The sequence below is a fragment of the Gopherus evgoodei genome, chromosome 1 (assembly GCF_007399415.2).
Source record: "Gopherus evgoodei ecotype Sinaloan lineage chromosome 1, rGopEvg1_v1.p, whole genome shotgun sequence".
NCBI lineage: Eukaryota > Metazoa > Chordata > Testudines > Testudinidae > Gopherus > Gopherus evgoodei.
This window is the reverse complement of record NC_044322.1, coordinates 342,982,354-343,003,490: the sequence shown is the minus strand read 5'-3', so window position 1 is coordinate 343,003,490 and position 21,137 is coordinate 342,982,354. Positions and strand designations below refer to the sequence as shown.

The window sequence follows — 21,137 nt, the reverse complement described above, 5'->3', positions numbered from 1 at the left end:
TTAAATATGTGGGCAAAAAACAAATACTAGTTGCAGTTCTTCAACCAAGCTTTATATTCAGTTATTTTACATTTAAATTATGCCTCAAATCAAGGACCAGATGGTTCCTGTTAGGCACAAGCCAGAGGTACTGTACAGTCAGACTACGCTAGCAGGAGCTCCAGGGGACATTATGTCTGCAGGGAGCAGTTCCTGTGTTCAGGACTGCAACTATAGCAAGTTCCAGTGTTGGGAAGGGAAGATAGTCTGAATTTTCTTTTCCTTGTATGCTGGGGGCAAGGGCCAGCACAAACTGGCCATCGTTCTCAAACCCTAAGGCGAATGAGAGTTTTGTTGTTTAAAAATTTACATTGATGCCAAATGTCCAGGGACCTGTATTTTTTACAAAAGTAAAACCAAAACAAAGTACAAAGTGAGCCTCCAGAAAACAAATTTTTCATTTTCGTCTATATGAGTGGTGTGTGATCATTTTGGACAGCAAATTATCGGCCAGCTTTCAGAACAGCCATGCTGAACAAGAAGGAAACGTGATAAAGAAAAATAAGAGTGTGTAAATACAGTCTAGGATCCAGATGTGGATACTATTGTGATGATGACAGAAGTGTAGATTTTGCCAATTCTGGAAACCTAGACCACTAAAAAAATAGGCTTGGCAGAATTCTTTTTTTTTTTTGTAAATTTGACAATTAATATTGATGATTATTTTGAATCTTTTTTTCTGATTTTGATTGTTTAAATTTTTTTTCAGAGTTTCACAATGGGAGTGCAGGGCCAGTGACACTGGATCCCTTCAGATATAAGATGCGGCAAAGGATGCGATCCTGGCAGGGCACAGCAGACACCTTTAGCCAGAACCGCAAAGAGGAGGACTAGGCCTGGCTGCTCTGCTGCTGAACAGTTCCTAGCTGGAGGCAGCCCCTGCACTCACAAGTGGTGAGTGAGCAAGTGGGGCTGCAGAGGGCTCCCTACACTGCCATGGAGCCAGTGACACTGGATCCCTGCAGGCACAAAATGCAGGCAGGGCCGCACTTGCCAACTGTTACCGATGTATTTTTTTTTGTCGATTTCAGTGTGTCAGGTGAAATCAACATTTACTGAGTAACTATTTAAATCGAATCCTGCCACACCAAAAAACAGTAATTAAAAAAGTAAGATCCTTCATCCTAACCCTGGCTGAAACTAAAGAAGATTTAAAAAAAGCAAAAGGAAGTATTTATTCATACAATGCACAGTCAACCTGTGGAACTCTTTTCCAGAGGATGTTGTGAAGGCCACGACTATAACAGGGTTCAAAAAAGAACTGGATAAAGTTCATAAAGGATAGGTCCATCAGTGGCTATTTGCCAGGATGAACAGGAATGCACAACCATGCTCTGAAGTGTCCCTCCCCTCTGTTTTCTGGGAATGGGTGACAGGGGATGAATCACTTGATGACTGCCTGTTCTGTTCATTTTTTTCTGAAGCATTTGCCACTGTAAGAAGACAGAACACTGGGCTAGATGGACTAATAGTCTGATCCAGTATGGCCATTCTTATGTTATGTAAAGTAACTGAATTTTTTCCAAGTGGATATGTCTATCTTTGAGGGTCAGACATTACTTTTAAGGTTTCAGAGTAGCAGCCGTGTTAGTCTGTATCCGCAAAAAGAACAGGAGTACTTGTGCCACCTTAGGTTACCTAGACTACCCGCTGTATCGGCGGGTTAAAATCGATTGCTCGGGGATCGATATATCGTGTCTCATCTAGACGCGATATATCGATCCCCGAGCGCGCTTATATCGATTCCGGAACTCCACCAACCCCAACGGAGTTGCGGAATCGACAGGGGGAGCCGCGGACATCGATACCGCACGGTGAGGACGGGTGAGTAATCCGATCTTAGATGTTCGACTTCAGCTGTGTTATTCACGTAGCTGAAGTTGCGTATCTAAGATCAATTTCCCCCCCCGTAGTGTAGACCAGCCCTTAGAGACTAACAAATTTATTTGGGCATAAGCTTTCGTGAGCTACAGCTTTAATTTACTTTTAAGGGAGTCACAAACAGCTAGAGGTTTCTCATTTTTGCTCAACAAAGTATCTCTATTCAGGTCAGCACATAAGCATGTGCTTAAGGCTCAAGTGGACTTCAGCTTGTGCTTGAAGTTAAGGATGTGTTAAGTGTTCTCCTGAAAAGGGGTGGCTTTAGGCATGTGCTTAAATGCTATTCTGAATCAGAGCCCAGCCGTTTAGTGGTAGGTTCAGACTTCTGGTGCAACCTTTTTTTTAGCACCATTTCTATATTGCCATTTAGAACCAACATTAATTTACTTTACCCAGTAGTGAATTACTAACGTTCATTAAAGATTTTTTTACTAAACTATAACTAAAACTGGCATTACTTCATATCTAATCTACAACTATTTTGTACAACTACAATAATATTGGGTCCTGGTATACAAACCACGTATTTGCAAAATGAACACCAAAGTCTCAGTTACTATTCCTTATTGCTTTTTTTAAAAAATCTGAAAACTTTATAATCCCTTCTAAAATGTTCCAAGTACCCATTAATCTAGAAGAGATCACTCAAGATGCTCTGGATCTGAAATCTGATGAACACATCAGAGTCCACTGTGTAAGAACTACTATCAATTATTATTTTCACTACAATAGAGCCTAGGGATTGCCCAGGAATGAAGTCCCATTGTGCTAGGCACTTCATTAATAATACGTTTGGCAAAACAAGGAGTGCAGGATATTTAGGGGGAAAGAATTTTGAGAGGCGCTAAATCTCATAGTTACATAGCAAGACTATTAAGCCTTCAGTTTGTAAGGACAAGACTGTACAGCCAAGTTCCACTAGAATAGCATTGCGGCAAGTCTAATCCATCTGAAGTGGTTCAAGAAGTCATTGTGAGTCACAATTATTCTCATCACAATGTATAAAGGAGCCTATACTCATTGGCATTTTTACATCTATCAGTAGGTTTTGATTTTGTGGATGATTTGATTCTATAATATTACCTGGTGAGCAACTTGGAATAATTGGGAATGTGATGAACTGGCTCCAGTCACACATGACAGCATGGTCTGTTAGTATCACTTGGTGAATCTTCGTTGGTATATTCTGGAATCATATATGGTGCTGTGCTCCCCAGGATTCTCTCCTGGCTCTGAATCGCCTCATTCTCTATATCATGGTCCCAGAGATTTGTGGAAAATATGGTCTAAGCTATCATTGTCATGATGACAATATCTACTCATCCCCTTGTTTATGTTTATTACAGTTCATAGAATCATAGAAATCATAGAATGTCAGGGTTGGAAGGGACCTCAGGACAATGCCTTGCTGCCATATGCATTTGAAAGAAATGCTCTTCTACATTGAAGTTGCTGGTTAGCATCTGCTTATCTTTTAATGCTGCCCACTATCCAATAAGCTTATCTCATTCATAACTCTGAAGGGGATATGTGGTTTCAGAGCACCTTACTAAAAATACCTAATATGAAGCTGGCTGAGAGTAAACCTCACTAAAACCAAAGCTGTGCTGATTGTGTCAGATAGGAGGTGTGAGCACAACTTGAGAAGTACATCTATTCTTGATGGTTAGTTGAGACAGCAAAGTGTCTGTTGTAACAAAAATTTATTGACAAAACAAAACAAAAAACTGGGCCTGACTTTCCAAGTTACTGAGTAACTGCAATGCCCATTGACTTCAGTTGGAATTGTAGGCGTTCAGCACTTCTGGAAATAGTAAAAAACAGTTATGCACCTTTTCATAACTCTTGTTCTTTAAGATGTGTTATGTATGTCCATTACATAGTTGGGGTGTGTGTGCGGCCCGTGCATCAGTGCCAGAGTTTTCCCTAGCAGTATCTGTAGGGGTGGCCCTGCCCACCTCCTATCTCTTCATGCTTCAAACAAGGGCGTAAAGGGTAAAGTTGCCCTGCCCCTCCTTCAGCTCCTTTGCACCAGAGGAGGATGATAGACTATGATGCATTGGGTCATGTAGTGGACGTATGCAATACATCTCAAAGAACAATAGTTATGAGAAGATAAGATTATGGAGCTATCCTATTTCCTAGAGCAGGAAGGGACCCTGAAGGGTCATTGAATCCAGGCCCCTGCCTTCACTAGCAGGACCAAGTACTGATTTTACCTGAGATCCCTAAGTGGCCCCCTCAAGGACTGAACTCACTACCCTGGGTTTAGGAGGCCAATGCTCAAACCACTGAGCTATCCCTCAACCTCAACCATTTTTTTCTTCAAGTGCTTACGTACATCCAAGCTATTACCCTAGGCAGTGGGGCTCAGAGTTCACCAGAAGAGTGACTGCAGTACTGCCTTTCCTGCATTTGAATCCTTCCTTGGTTCTGCAGTCAGTGTATAGTGTCTGGCGAATGTATGAACTGAAGACTATGTCACTGCCCTGAATATGTCCACAATAGGGACATGTGCCACAAACGCTACCTAGGCTTAAAGTGCTCTGGTCAAGTGCACTATCAGCTTGTCTAGAGGCTTTACCCCTTTGGCAGCATAACTCATAGTGATGCAGCTGGAGATCCATTTCTCTGCCTTGGTCTATACCTAAAACTTATGGCAACATAGCTACATCGCTCAGGTATGTGAAATGAGTTAAGTTAATCCAAAGCCCTGGTGTGGATAGTGCTAGGTTGACAGAAGAATAATTATGTTGATCTACCTACCACCTCTCGAGGGGGTGGATTTACTGCAGCAACAGAACAACCCCTTCTGAGTGTCTACACTGCTGTCTTCTCATATACTCTGTAAGTGAAACAAAAAGAAACCCAAATGTCCTGTGCAAGTAAAAAGCCAAAGCTAGGGTGTGGAGCCTTTGCTCATACATGTGAGCATGCAGCTTCAGAAGGAAAATTGGTAAGCATATAGACTGATTCAGGTGAAAAATCAGACATCCCATTTCAAAGACAAATTTGGACTGGAAATAAGGTGTAACCTTTAATGGTGAGAGTAAACTATCGGAACCAGTTACCAAGGGTTGTAGTAGACTCCATCACTGATAATTTTTAAACCAAGAATGGATGTTTTCCTAACATATGCCTTGAGAATTATTTTGGGGAAGTTCTATGGCCCACGTTATACAGGAGGTCAGACTAGATGATCACAATGGTCTCTTCTGGCCTTGGACTCTATAAATCTATGACTCATCCACCAGCTCAGAGATGGTAACACTCCATCTGGGATATATACGAACTTGTTCAGATGATAAATGTGAGGATGACATACTGATTTCAGCCACATCTGCAGATGCAGTACTCTGAGGTGCAGCCTGGCATGAGGGCTCATGTGCAGCCATGTGTGACCGAAGTGCCTCAGGCAATTCCTCACAGTGGTTTGTGGGTGATCCTTGAAGGACACACAGGGGTCTTGTACAGCCTGGAACTTGTAAAGAGGCAGCAAGATTCTGGCAGAGGTTGAATGCAGGTCTGCCCCAACGAACTCTACTCTTAGTAGACGTGATAACACTGACTTTTCTTTGTTCATTTTCAGGCCCAGAAAGCTGTGCAGATGGAGAGTTTGATGGACAGCAGCCTCCATCTGATGTCTGGATTGACCCTGAACTGACCAGTCATCCAGGTAAGGACACATATGGACACCTCTTTGGCGGAGGTAGGCTACCACCACCCCCATATACTTGGCAAAAACGCTTGGTGCAAATGAAAAACCTAAGGGCAGAACTGTGAATTGATAACAATATTTTCCAATCATGAACCTTAGAAACTTCCTGTGACCAGGATGGATCTCCACATGGACGTATGTGTCCTGTAAGATGAGGGCAACATACCAGTCCCCCAGACCTAGGGCAGGGATGACCACAGCAAGGGGCACCATATGGAACTTTATCTTCTTTGATGTACTTGTTCAGATTCCAACAGTCTGGGATGAGCACTAGTCTGAGACCACCTCTGGCTTTGGTTATCTGGCAGTATCAGGAATAAAAACCTGTCTTGATGAAGAGATGGTACCTCTTCTATAGCTGTAAAAAATGTAGAGTCTACACTTCTCGTCTTAGTGCAGACTCATGAGAGAGGTCCTTGAAGAGGAACTGAGTAGGGAAGTGGAAGGGGGTGAGGCAGAAAATGCAAGATATATCCTGATTCCACCATGCTATGCACCCATTTATCCAAAGTAATGGACTGCCACACATGTAGGAAATGGGATTACTTGTCCCAAAAAGGGGGAAAAGGCCAATGAGATCATAGTTGGACTGCATGCTGTCCTTGACATAACAGTCAAACTGACTACTTCAAAGCCTGGAGATACCTAGATGAAGGGCCTGAGGAAGTACAAGGTATAGACCTCCCGCTCTGTGATCTCTACTTTCTCATATACTGGTCTGCCTGCCAGAAGGGCTAATATTGCTGCCTAGTCTGGTAATGAGGGCGATATTTTGTTCTCTTTGTAGCTGGAGTATAGAAGTCCAACGACTTTAGAACCACCCTCGAGTCCTTTAGGGTGTGTAAAGTCTCATCAGTTTGGGATGAAAATAATTTACATACTTCAAAGGAAAGGTTCTCAATAGTCCATTGCACCTCCACAGAAATCCTTGAATACCACAACCAGGAGGAACAGTATACACTAACAGACATCACCATAGCCGCGGCTGCAGAGTACACTATATCCAAGGAGGCCTGCAGAACCAAATGAGAGATGATGAAGTCGAAGACGGTGGTACCTAGCTTGTAGTCAATGGGACCAAAATAGAGAGTCCAAGTGCAGACGATCTCAACACCTGCCAGTGCCAGATGACAGTCTTCATCCTACAGTAATGGGAATGACAATACCAATAGGCATAACAAGTCCCTCATTGCGGCCTAAGCCTACAGCACTATCAGTACCATCATGCAGGGTTTGTTCCACTGTGATCAGAGAAGTCTGATCTGTCACAGGCAAAGAAATAGCTGATCTCGATGACCCCTAGGAGGGCACTGGAGTCAACAGCTCAGGTCTCTCTGGATGAGTCGGTACCGGGGAGCACGAGCCAACAGGTGTGCTCTACAATCAGTATCAGACTGACCTTCTGTGGAGAAATCCTGGTTCCTGATCTTTTAGGAACCCTTTAGCAATTTCTTTTCATGTTTCTGAGACTGGGAATGCTCTGAAGACCTCAGCCTTGAGGAAAACGATCCTGTGACATGGACCTCCTATGGCTCTCATCTGCAGGAAAAACTGGAAGAGCACGCCAGGAAGGAGTCATGGAAGAGCTGACCTTGGACAATGAAGATGGTTCTGACACCAGTCTAAGTGCTGCCTCCATCAAGTTGTAGCAAAGGTGCTCTTCCCTCAGCCTTTTTGTCCTGGTCTGGAAGCTGAGACAAATGGAGCTCCTGTCTCTAATGTCACCTTCACCTAAGCACTTGAGGCAGCATGAATGAGGGTCGCTGACAGACATGGGCTTGACAACCCAATCAAAGTTTGAAACCCAGGAGCCTTGGCATAGGCTCACCTGGTACCAGGCAAGGCCCAAAGGCTCATCTGACTGGAAAAAATTCAAGCTAAAACAAAATTTAAAAAAATAAAATATGAAACAAAGAAAAAAATAAAAGGAAAATTTAACATAAAAAGATGAAAAAGAATATTACTAGGTGAATAACCAAGCAGCAATAAGATGATTCGCAGAGAACAAAGACACTACAACTGCCAACCACACAAGGAAAGAAGGAACTGAAGGAGGGGCAGGATGGCTTCAGCCTTTAGATCCTCTTTGGAGCACAAGGATCTAGGAGCTGGGCAGGGCCACCTCTGTGGAAAACTTTCTGATGCCAGTGCATGGGACACACACACACTCCTACAGTGTCCTGGACATATGCAGGAACTCTAAGAAGAACTGTATGTTCTCTCTCTCCATCTGAATCTGGCATTCATTTAACATTTCATCTTCTTGGAAATGTGTGTCTGTTGCATAATCTGTCACCCACTTTCCTTTGAGATCACAGGGGTAAATGATTAATTTTACAGTATGTTTCTGATAATATCTACTGGTTCTGTTAAATAAAATTCTCTTCCCATCCCTTACAAGCCATGCTCTTTCTTTGGCCCCATTTTCTAACAGACTTTAAAAATGCACCACCAGATTCTGATTTCAAAATATAAATTTAGAGTAACACCATTAAGGCCAAGGGAGTTGCTCTGGATAGACACCTATGTAAATGAAATCAAAATTTGGCCTGTATTTTTTATCATAACCTCTTTAGCAATTTATTGTTACATTATTATTTATATTGCAGTAGGATCTAGTAGCCCATCTGTTGTGTACAAACAATAGCAAGAGAAAGGAAGATTGTATGATTACATGGGAAAGGTACTCTACTGCTCCTGATGATTACAAATCATCCTAGATTTGCAGGTGTTTTTATTTTTTAAATTGGCTACCCCTGACTGATACAATAAATTTGTCATTGGTTGTCTAACCAGCCAATTGGTAGGTACTACAGGAAAAGTGGCTCTTGTGGTGCAATTTGAAGAAGGAGAGAGTAGTAGCCTTATGGATTAGGTCAGGGAGTGCGTTCCATGCATAAGGGAATATGTGAGAGAAGCTGTGATGACAACTGTAAGAGAAGGCTTCCTTTTATTCTCCATTTTGCTTTTATCTTTGTTCTTTAAAATAGACTAAGGTTCTTTTGTTCCAAGTCTTGAGACACTTTACCTGTTTTTGTACTCCAGATTGGTTTCTTGCATTTCATCACCATACTACATATATTTGGTCATATCCATTGGCATTACTTTAAGTTTCACAGAGTCAAAGTTGGGACATTCTTTGGTCCTCATTGTTTTTATTGCTGGATGGCATGTGTAACCCAGGAACAAATTAATTTCTTGTTGGATATTCCAACTATTTTCCTTATATGTTTTTTTCTTCTGACTGAATCCCACTTGATTTCAGAAACGTGCTTCATTCTACCAAATCTTGGTGTATTGAATCTTAATAGCTTTATTTTTATACCCTTTAAGATGGGTGGTTCTGCACATATGCAGAATGATGAAAAGCATGCAGCTGCATGTTTTCAGACTTAGAACAGAGCTTTCAAAAGTACATTGAAGAGACATAAAAAAAAATTGAATCTTTTTAACAAACTTGTGGGGAGCATGAGAGTGATGCGTAGGGCCAATACTACTCATCTAACTCACATGCGCACTTTCATTGAGGTCATTAGGACTGTTCTGGGGAATTATCCCTGCACAACAGTGGCTACATCAACACAACTATGGTGCTGCAGCTCTGCCACTCTAGCACCATAGTGTACATGCTTCTTATATTGATGGAAGTGGTTTTCCCATCAACGTAGTTAATACACTTCTCCGAGAGGTGGTACTTAGGTCAACAGAAGTATTCTTCCATCAACCTAGCTGTGTCTACAATGGGGGTTAGGTCAACCTAACTACAGCTCTGATTGAGGTAGCTAGGTCAATCTAATGTTTAGGTGTAGACCAGGACTTAGGCAAGTAGATTTTGCCCCTAAGTACACATGCTTCAGCTCAATAATGGAAGCTTGAAAGGCCTACAAATATTTTTCAAATGTATTTACAATCTTATCAAAAAGTATGTATTATTTTATCATCTCTGCAGTGCTAGAAGTGTGCATGATACTTTGCAAACATACAAAGAACAAGATCATCCCTGCCCTGAAGACCTTATGAGAGCAAAAACACACAGAAGCTGATCAGTAGCAGAAGGCTAGTCCCCAAAAAGGAGTTTTTAGGAAGATTTTTAAGATCATATTTTTCAAGGATTACGTATTTTTAAAATATTGCTGTGTTTATCTGTGTTTTAGAGGGATAAACGGCCACTGCTATAGTAAAGGTTGATTAAACATTTCCATTTTAATCTCCTGGTTTCAGTTGTTTAAAAAAGATGGTTACTTACACGCACTGTAACTGCTGTTCTTCAAGATGTGTGTGCAGACATGTATTCCACTCAGGTGTGCATGCACCAAAGTCAGAGAACTATTCTTAGCAGTACCCATCAGGATGGTGCTCACGCCCTCTGATTCTCATAGCCCCTCCCATGGCCACATAAGAGTGGCACCTCCCCAACCTCCCTCAGTTCCTTCACACCAGAATGAGAGACCAAAGACTTCCATGTAGAGGGACAGGGGGTGGATCATAGAATATCTGTCTGCACCCACATCTAAAAGAACAACCATTATTGTACAGGTAAGTAACCGTCTTATCTTCTTTGAGTGGTTGCAGAGATGTATTCCCTCTCTCAGGTGACTCACAGGCAGTACTGGTAGGAGGTGGAACTCAGAGTCTGCTTAAATAATGACTGCAGAACTGCCTTACCAAAAATTTGCATCTGACCTAGATTCTGTGGCGAACACCAAATTTTTGGCAAAAGTTTGTACAGAAGCCCATGCAGCAGCCCTACAAATGTCCAAAACTGCAACATCGCTGAGAAATGTGATCAATATTGTTTGAGCCCTTGTTGAATGAGCCTATAAAATCTGTGGGGGTGTGGTCTGAGCTACTCCATAACCTGTGGTAATGCAGGAAATTATCCACCTAGAGATTGTCTCTGCAGATACTAGCTGACCTTTCATCTGATCGCATAAACGATAAAAAGCTGAGAACAAAATGATATAGTTCTTTCCAGACAGAATGTCAGGCATCATCTCACATCTAATGTCTGACGTTCCTGTTCATCTGCATTCAAACATGGCTTAGGAAAGAATACAGGCAAATAAATAACCTGATTAAGGTGAAACTGTGAAACTACTTTGGACAAAAACTTCAGATGTAGCCTCAAGGACACTTTGTCTCTGAACAGTTGAGTAGGGAGGCCCTGCCATAAGATCCTGCACTTCGCTGACTCTTTTTGTGAAAGTTTATAACAAGAAGACAGGCTGTCTTTTGGGAAAGGAGAGACAATGAGCAAGTTGCTAGTGACTCAAACTGAAGACCCATGAGGGCAGCCAGTACAGTATTAAGGTCCCACAATTACAGGCCGAAGCAGGCAGACAATACCTTTTAGAAATTTCACTACCACAGAGTCTGGAGAAACTGATTGATGGAACACCGAGATCGCTGCCAAGTGAACCCTCGATCAGTTAAGAGACAGACCCAAGGACTTCAAATGTAATGAATAATGTAAAATGTCCTGAACGTGAGCTAACATTAGTGGAATTTCCTTAGATATTGACCAAACTGAAAAACTCTTCCATTTGGCCCAACGGGTAGTCCTAGCAGATGGCTTCCGATGTTAAATAGGACCCTCCTATCTACTCCCAAACATTAACCTTCCTCCTCATCTAGCCATACCCTATCCAGGCCATGAGATGTAGACTGCTCAGAGACGATGTGCAACTTGGCTGTGGTGCTGAGTCAGTAGTTCGGGAAATAGAGGAAGAGGTCTGGGATGTTAAATAGACAAATTGAGAAGTTCAGAGAACCAACACTGTCTTGGCCTAGCCAGCTCAATAAGAACCAGTTTGGCATGGTCCAACTTCTGATTGAGGATAACCTGAAAGATGAGAGGAATAGGAGGAAAAGCATATATCCAGTTCAGATGTGCGAACACGTTCTTTCCATTTCTGGCCAAAGAGTTTTGTCATGGGATCGGCCCAGCACATTTTTGGTCTTCCTAGCCGTCACTTTTGGCTTCTGGGGATCCAGTTACTGATGCAGGTTGTCCACCTATTGTCTTGCCTGTAGACTACATGACCCACCCATCTTCACTTTGCATCATACATCACGAGCACTACATTGGTCACCTCTGTACACCTTTTGATCTCCTCATTTGGTACATGATCATGGAGCGATATCTTACACATTTGCATTTCCATTACTCTCTGGGTGACAGCGAATAGGTCTGCTGTCACCTTTTAACTGCCGGGGTATAAATCCTAAGGAGTGCAATGTAGCCCTGGAGTCCTTAAAAGAATGTAATGTCTCATCTGTCTTTTCAGAAAACAAAGTCCATCCATCAAACAATAAATCTTCTATGGTCTGTTGCATGTCTGGAGCAATGCCAGAGTTCTGCAGCCAAGAAGGCCTCCTCATTGTTATTGCCAAGGCCATAATCCTAAATGAGGAGTCCACCACATCGAGCGCTGACTGCACAGATGTCTATGCCACTAGACAGCCCTCTGCCAGGAAAGCCTTGAACTCTTCCCTGACATCCCCAGGTAACTTACAAAATTATATTTAGACAAGAGTGCCTGCTCTCCGGCAATGCACATCTGGAGGGAAGATGTAAAATAAACCTTCCTCCCCATTAAATCCAATGTCTTGGCTTCTTTATCTTTAGATGTGGATTTATATCTGCCTTGATACAGTCTCTCATTAGCAGTAGTCACCACAAGCAAACTGGGAGTTGGATGTGAGAAGAAACACTCAAATCCTTGCACCGGCATTTCAGTGTAGCAGACACAGACACTGTGTATGCCACAGGGACCTTCCCAGGTCCAAGATAACTTCATATATAGGAAAGGCTACTCTTTCCTGGGCTGAAATCTGCAGAATGTCCAGCAATTTATGGGTGTTCTCTTAGACAAACTCAGTGTGGATACCCTATGCTGCAGACATCCTCCTTAGAAAATCCTGATAAGCCTTAAAGTCTTCCGGAACCAGGAAGGATGACCCTGCGGTTGGGGAATCATCTCGTGAAGAGGATGACAGAGGTGGAGGAGTAAGAACCTCCTTCTGAAGCAAAAGTTGTTCCTCTTGCTGTATTGGAAATTCAGCAGGGGCAATATTGATTTGTGCCTCCCATTTAGGCCGGGCAGGAGATGAAGCAACCAGATGATTCAGTGATCTCAGGTTAGAATGAGAAGTTGACTGGGCTCCTGAAGAATGTGAGATAGTCCATGGATCACAAGGAGGCCAATTTGGAAATGAGTAGCGTACCAGAGGCCAATAAGCACTGGGCCAAGAACTCCTATCCCCCAGTCAGTCTCATTACCAATAATGCTCCATCATAGAAGATCTAAAAGATTTGCAAAACCAGATCTTGGAAGGAGATGGGGAAGAAGCAGATGATCCCAACCTCAAGTATGAAGAGTCCCCTGAATAGCCTGCCAGTAATGAAGGGGCCAAATCTGTTAGGGCTACCAAACACCCTGCTCTGACTGAAGTCCAGTGCTGCATCGAGATCTCAGCCAGAACTGTAGCCACTGTCATCATATACTGGCAACTTGAAGCTGCAATAACATGCGTTATCAGGTATCAGAGGGGTAGCCGTGTTAGTCCGGATCTGTAAAAAGCAACAAAGAGTCCAGTGGTACCTTAAAGACTAACAGATGTATTGGAACATAAGCTTTCGTGGGTGGATACCCACTTTGTCAGATGCATGACAGACAGCCCCCCAACCTGGCGCAAATACTCACCAGCAACCACACACAACACAACAAAAACACTAACCCAAGAACCTATCCTTGCAACAAACCCCATTGCCAACTCTGTCCACATATCTATTCAAGGGACAATATCATAGGACCTAATCACATCAGCCACACCATCAGAGGCTTGTTCACCCGAATATCTACCAATGTGATAAATGCCATCATGTGCCAGAAATGCCCTTCTGCCATGTACATTGGCCAAACTGGACAGTCTCTATGCAAAAGAATAAATGGACACAAATCAGACGTCAAGAATTATAACATTCAAAAACCAGTCAGAGAACACTTCAACCTCCCTGGTCACTCAATTACAGACCTAAAAGTCACAATTCTTCAACAAAAAAAGTTCAAAAACAGAATCCAATGAGCAACTGTAGAAACGGAATTTGCAAACTGGACACCATTAAATTAGGTTTGAATAAAGACTGGGAGTGGATAGGTCATTACACAAAGTAAAAACTATTTCCCCTATTAATTTTTCCCTTACTGTTACTTACACCTTCTTGTCAACTGTTTCAAATGGGCCGTTCTGATTATCACTACAAAAGTTCCATGAGATGCTGTATTAAATGTAAGCCCCAGGTCTCCTGAGTCATTTTCTTAAAGCAAATGGAGCACTTTTCTTTAATAGAAGATCTTTAATACCCCTCTCTTAGACATAACAAACACCACGTGTGGAGGTCATTACTGGGAATAGCCACCCCAAACAAAGGACTGTACTTAAACCCTAGTGAGGTCATATCTATGTAACATTATAAAGAGAACTAATTTTTAAACTAAGTACTAACTACAAGGGTACTATTTACTAACTTTACAGACAGTCTCACTGTTGTCATCAGAAACAGTGTGGTAAAATCTGTACAGGAAGCTTGGACCGAAGCTGCAGGCAGTGAGAAGGAATGCAGGGGAGTCAGGGCAGCACCGCCTTTATACGGACCATTATGGCCCTTATATAGCCATGGGAGGGGCTATGAGAGCCAGAGGGCACAAGCGCCGCCCTGATGGGTACTGGTCAGCAATGTTCTCCAGCTTCAGCCCACACACACCTGAGTGGAATACATGTCTGCAAACACTCAAAGAAGAACATTCCAAAACTTTAATCTTCAGGCTGAAATTTCTCAGAGTTGCTTGCAACCCGAAACTGCTTTTTGGAAAAATTTTGAGCAACCATTTTGGAGTACGAGGGGAAGAAGAACAATATCTTTGTTACAAAAACATTCTTGTGACTTTTTAATACATGTGTTATTTATCAAAATCATTTTGATTATTAATAAATAAGGAAATGTATTCTGAAATGTAAAATTGAAAAGACAAAAGATTCCCTTCAATAAAATACATTTGAGAGGTATTAGAATATAGGCTATGTCCTTGCTCATATCCCATTATTTTCAGAAGATTGTACTGTATGTCTTTGGGCTGAGATATGTCTGAAACTTACTGGTTCCCAGACACATCAAAAATCCTTGTATCCTTTTTTAATGAAAAACAGTAGACACAAGAATGTTAGACTATAGCTTACGTTTCCATTAAGTGTAGTTATGACCTGTGTATCAAGGCAATAAAAGGGTAGCATAGACATAATACTGAATCCCCTCTTCCATGGAGGAAAGGCAGAAGTAACAGAAATGAAGACATTTATATTTTTTAAGTACTGCAGATGTACTTTGGAAATACTGCAGACAGGAAATTGCTTGAAAATGTGCATATCAGGTACTTCCTTGCTACTATCATAGCACGTTTTAAGTCTTGTAAAAGGGGAAAAAAACAATTTCCCAAAAGTAACATACACTGTAACTGAATGGAAAGTGTCTTAAACATTATTAACCCTGATGGTCTTCTATTAAATGAAAATAACTGAATACATTCACATTTTCCTTTGACATTAACAATATTTTTTGATGTTACCGGTTTGGTGCCTGATCCTGCAAACCTTCATTCCTGCACTCAGTCCCACTGAAGTCAATGGCTCTATAGGGAAGAGTAAACACTATGAGCCTGATCCAATATCCACTGAAGTCAGTGGAAAGACTCCTATTGACCTAACTGAGCACTGGATTAGGCCCCATGAGAAAGCAAGGGCTTGCAGGCTCAAGCTCACAAAAATACAATATGTACAGGGACTAGAAATTCCTCCTATCTGCTTTTTAGAATCAAAACTGTAGTAACCCATCAAGAAATCTCATTTTTTTCAGTTAAATTTTTAATCACAAAATTATCTGGGGCCAGGTTCTGTCATTCTGTCTCAGGCTAACTAGAACTTCAAAAGTAGTCCTACTGATTTCAATGGACTCAACTGTGCTGTCCTTATTTGTGTTAGTGAGTACTTACTCATGCAGGTGGTCCCAACTGGACTACTCTCATAAGTGCTAATGTTGTGACCAAGAGTAACACAGTTGGGCCTCAGGTGAGTGAGAGCAACAGTCTGAAACCTAATGAGCAAATTAAGATAAGTTCCATAGTAACGGTGCCACAATATCATTATGAAATATAACAAAGCAAGAACAGAAAAAGGCATCATATCAGCTTCTTACATTGTTCATCACGAATCTTGGGCCCTGATTCAACACATGCTTACACTGTAAGCATGTGTTGAATCAGGGCCCTTTTGATGCGTTTACTTGCTGAAATATCTAATAAATTAAGTATTTTTCCCTGCATACAATACAAATACATTTGCTAAGAATAATACTGCTGCTTGAATATTTACAATGATTAATTTTTGTTGTATTTCCATTGGCACTCTTGTTTTGTTTTGACTAACTGGCCTAACATTTGGAAAGAAAAGCTTAGAAAAGAAGCTTACCTCTTCAAGCACCACATGGCAATGATTCTAAAACGGTCACAGGCATGGGACAGAGTGAAAATGGATTTGCTAAGAGCACTACAATATTCATTACAGTGGGTCCAATGGGGATCCTGAAATATTCTTCTATAAAAAACTGTGTCTTTTGTTAAATCTAATTCCAAGTGTCAACAAATTTCTCCATACAAGCAACAGGTCAAGTGTCCTCTTTATCCAGAATGGCCATTTTTTCTCTCTCAAAATTATGCTCCTAGATCTATAGTTAGGCAATGGAAGCTGTTGAGTATTGCTAGTTTTGAAAACCAGTCAAATAGCTAAATATGGCAGTAGGAATTTGAATTTAGGCTCCTATTTATGGTTTCTCAGCCCAGTAATCCAATCAAAACATTTTCAGAGATTGCATATGATTTTTGACCACTATACAAAATATATTATGTATGTATGCAGTGCAGCAATTCTAACCTCCATCATAAGGACAGAATACTTGAAGAATATGCAACAGAGATTCACTTTACAGACTGCAGAAAAGAATTTGGCCCTCATGGTTTCTCCTAAGTAGCATCATTTAATGGTGTTGGATCCACTGGGCTTGAAACCTGATGTTCTTTACTTCAGTATTCAAAACTAACTTCTGCACAGTACTTAAAAAGTTTAAATTAAAAGTGTAAATATCTATCTTGTTTGAACTTCATTTATATTACTATAAAAAGTGTATAAAATAAGTTTAAATTAATCACTCCATCAAAAACTCAAAGCACACACAAATTAAACAAAAAGTTGTTAGATGACTTTTCATAGCATGTCTCAGGATGTAAGGAGATGATGTATACTCTGGGTACAGTATATAGCACAGAGAATGACAGTGTAATGGCCACTGCTAGCAGTTAGTTCAGAAATTATTACAATGATGAATGACAAGATGGGTGAGGTAATGTATTTTATTAACCCAACTTCTGTTGGTGAGCCAGACAAACTTTCAAGCTTACACACAGCTCTTCTTCAGGTCTGGGAAAAGTACTCAATATCACAGCTAAATACAAGGTGGAACAGAATGTTTAGCATAATTAATACATAGTTCAAGGGACCATTCAAGATGAAATGGCCCATTGCCGCCTCTCCAGTCATAGAAGGGAATGGGGGAGAGTTAAGTAGAGTGTTGTAATAAGCCATAAATCCAGTGTCTCTATTCAGTCTGTGATTTTTAGTATCGAGAAAAGTTATGAATTTAAGCTCCCAGGCTCATCTTTTGAAGGTGTTGTGCAGGTTTCTTTTGAGGATGAGGACTAAGACGTCGGATATAGGGTAAACACTTTGTTAAAAGTGTTCACCTACAGATGATATCCATCCTAAACATATTGCCAAACTCATCCACTTCATTCTCAGCCATAACAATCTTAAATCCAATAACAGAAATGTTGTCCAAACCATAGGAACAGCCAATGGCTCCCCAATATGGCAACCTCTTCATTGGCCACTATGAAGAACTTCTGGACACATGCACCACAAAACTAATGATATACCTGGTATACACAGATGTTATTTTCATCCTCTGGACAGATGACTTAAACTCCCAGAAAGATTTCGACCACAACTTCACCAACCACCGCCCATCTATTGAACTCTCTCTAGAACATTCCCACACTAGCATCAACTTCTATGATGATCAACACTCTCCCACACCACACCTTTCAAGATCTATGGATCCTACACATGCCTATCATATAATGTGATGAACCTCATCCATTGCACTAAATGCCCCAAAAGCAACTATCTGGGTGAAATCAGACAATCACTATGCTCTAGAATAAACACACAGAAAAATGATAAAAGACAAAAATACTGTATCACCTGTGGGTGAACACTTTTCACGAAGAGATCACTCTATAGCAGACCTCTCAGTCCACATCCTCCAATGAAACCTGAACAACACCTTCAAAAGACACGCTTGGGAGCTTAAATTCTAAACTTTGCTAGATACTAAAAATCATGGCCTGAATAGAGACACTGGATTTATGGCTTATTACAACAATCTGTAACTCATTTCAATCCTCCCCTACCGCTCCCCATGACTGGAGAGGTGTTAAAGGGCCACTTCATCTTGAATGGTCCCTTGAAATATGGGTTAACTATTTATGCTAAACATTCTGTTCCACCTTATATTTAGCCATGACACTCTGAGGGCATGTCTTCACTAGCAATGTTAAAGCGCTGCCATGGCAGCGCTTTAATGTGGCTGCGTAGTCATGGCACCAGTGCTGGGAGAGAGCTCTCCTTGCGCTGTAAAAAAAACCCATCCCCATGAGGGGAGTGATCCCTGGCTCCCAGCGCTGGTGCACTGTCTACACTGCCACTTTACAGCGCTGAAACTTGCATTGCTCGGAGGGGGGGAGTGTTTTTTCACACCCCTGAGTGAGAAAGTTTCAGTACTGTAAAGTGGCAGTGTAGACAAAGCCTGAGTACATTTTCTACACCTAAAGAAGAGGCCTGTGTAAGCTCAAAAGCTTCTGTCTCATCAACAGAAGTTGGTCTAATAAAAGATATTACATCACCCACTTTGTTTCTCTAATATCCTGGGACCAATGCAGCTACAATAACACTGTATACTACAGTGATAAATGGTAAATTTCAGGGTTAATTTATCTGTCTTGTGGGAGGAGGGAAAACTGAATGTCTGAAAAATGTAGTGTCAGCAACAGAGTTTGGATGATTGCCTGCAGCATGGGGCTCTGCTGCATGTAAATCAGAATAAGAAGCAGCATACAGTATCTTAACTGGCTGACTGTGGTCAAAAAAGAGGAGAAAATCAAAAGAATATTCTTACATTATAAAACTTTACAGTTCACAGTTCCAAGAATTCCAAATCTCACATAAAATATACTATAAAAATACCAACATTGGCTAAATTATATTTAAATTAAATTAAAATCCCTTGTTTTTCTCCCCATTCTTGTTATTTGGGTTACTCTTTCCTTTTCTATGCCTCCATCAAGGATAAGTAGTTTTTAATTGCTTTTGAACAAATACTGCTTTAGAGCCAAACACTGATTTTCTTGCTCACAGGTTTGCATAAACAGGGTCTGAGTCAACACTGCAGAGCATACAGTAAGGAGTCCAGGGGAAAGAAATTACTGCAGAGGTTTCTCTCACAGTTTCTTCCAGACTTCTCTATCAGGAGAGTAGGGTTTGGACTCCTATTGAAGAAGCAAATGACCTGGCTCCTAACACTGTGGATCCTGGAGGATCTGCCAAGAGCCATGAACATCTGTGTGGAAGCCCCACGTGTATAACTTGGCTCCAAGGCCCTCTATGGCTGTTTCCTGCTCCCGGCAACTTGACATCTTTGAAGCTACCTTGCCAGAGCTTCTTTCACTAGCAGCTATACCTTGGAGCAGAATGTAAGGGGGCCTCTCTATTAGAGCTGTTACAAATTTTCTATCTAAATATGTTTTCGATAGAAAATGCAGTTTTCACACATTCAAAATTTCCTTTGGAAATATTTTACTCTAATTTTTTCAATTTTCCCTCAAGCTTAATCAACCTGAGTCAAAACATTTCCATTTGCCAAACCATATTGAAACATTTTGTTTTGGATCAGTTCAACATAAATCTGTGTATGTTTGAACTGCAGCCAAGCCTCATGGGAGTTGTAGTTTGCGTGCCTCATGTCTCCATTCGCCTTCATGAGGTGGGCTCCCTGACTGGACTACATCTCCCATGATGCACCACAGTTTCCCTCACTGGTTGAACAACATAGTGCAGCATAGAAGTAATCTGATCATGTGTGTCTTGGGAAAAACCCCCTTCTGGCTGGGAAGCCTAGCAACTTAAGACAAAACATTTAAGGCCAGTTCAACCATCAAAAATGAAATATTTAGATTTGGGAATATCAATACATTTCAATATGCAATGTCAAAATGAAATGTTCCAAATTGATTTTTTTGGCAACTTTCCATTCCATGAAAAATTTCAATATTTCAATTTTTTGTCTTGATTCGGGATGAAAAGAATGTTTACAATATTAGAATTTCCCACAGGATGAACATTTTGATTTGCAACCAGCTTAATTCTCCCTGGAAAAGGGCTATAGAATGAGAAATTCAACCCTGGTCTGTATGACCTTTACAGCAGAATTCCCTCCAGACCCTGGGCAATGTGTATATCCCTCGTCCAGCTCCTGGCCTTCCCCTGGATGCTCCAGGATCTGAGTCAAAGAGGGATGGGTGCTGAAGGGAAACGGTCACTGCGCACAGCCCCTTAGAAAGGCAGTATGTAAGGCAGTTTGGGGGTAGGGCCACTGAGTTTAGAGTTATGTGAATCCAAAGGCGCAGAAATCCTGCATAGCAGCTGCAAAGAGGCATGGCATGGAACAATGAATGTGGAGGGTCTGAATTGCAACTCCATGGCTTGTCTGTAAATCAAGGGATTGAATTCCAAACCCCCACAGAGATCCCTTCACAAAGCCCAGTTACTACACTGCCCTTTCTTAAGCTAAAACACTACTGCAGTTATGAAACTGTTCTTGAAATGTATCAAATTCATCAGTACAGAACAGTCTACAAAACTTTACAGAATATTTTAAAGATACGGTAACTTCGTTACTTAATATCTGTGTGATTTTTTTAAATGGGGTGTGGGTTACTAAGGAAAAATATCTAGGTAAGATGCATTGATTTTCTTTTATGGGGTTTTACCATATCTGAGACAGTGGTTCCAGAAATATCAATAGATATCAATGAGGTCATGTTTCCCAGTGCTTCAATCCCAGCATCAGTCACGCTTTCACAGTAACGCATATTCAGGTAGGTCAGACTATGGCACCTAAATTAAAACACAGAAATGTGAGCTTTCCACTTCATTATGCAAACGTATTATGTTATGTACATTCAGGGGCGGCTCCAGGCACCAGCACACCAAGTGCATGCCTGGGGAGGCAAGCCACGGGGGGCGCTCTGCCGGTCACCGTGCGGGCGGCAGG

The 21,137-nt window shown here is 41.4% G+C and overlaps 1 protein-coding gene across 3 annotated transcripts in view; it reads right to left on the bottom strand.

Moving 5' to 3' along the window:
- Positions 1-21,137, bottom strand: part of FBXL13 (F-box and leucine rich repeat protein 13) — a 201,209-nt gene that overhangs the window by 25,382 nt on the left and 154,690 nt on the right. For all 3 annotated transcript variants that reach the window (XM_030555490.1, XM_030555572.1, XM_030555656.1), the window contains exon 17: positions 20,854-20,980. In XM_030555490.1, coding sequence (XP_030411350.1) covers positions 20,854-20,980 — 127 coding nt within the window. The remainder of the gene's footprint in view (positions 1-20,853; positions 20,981-21,137) is intronic.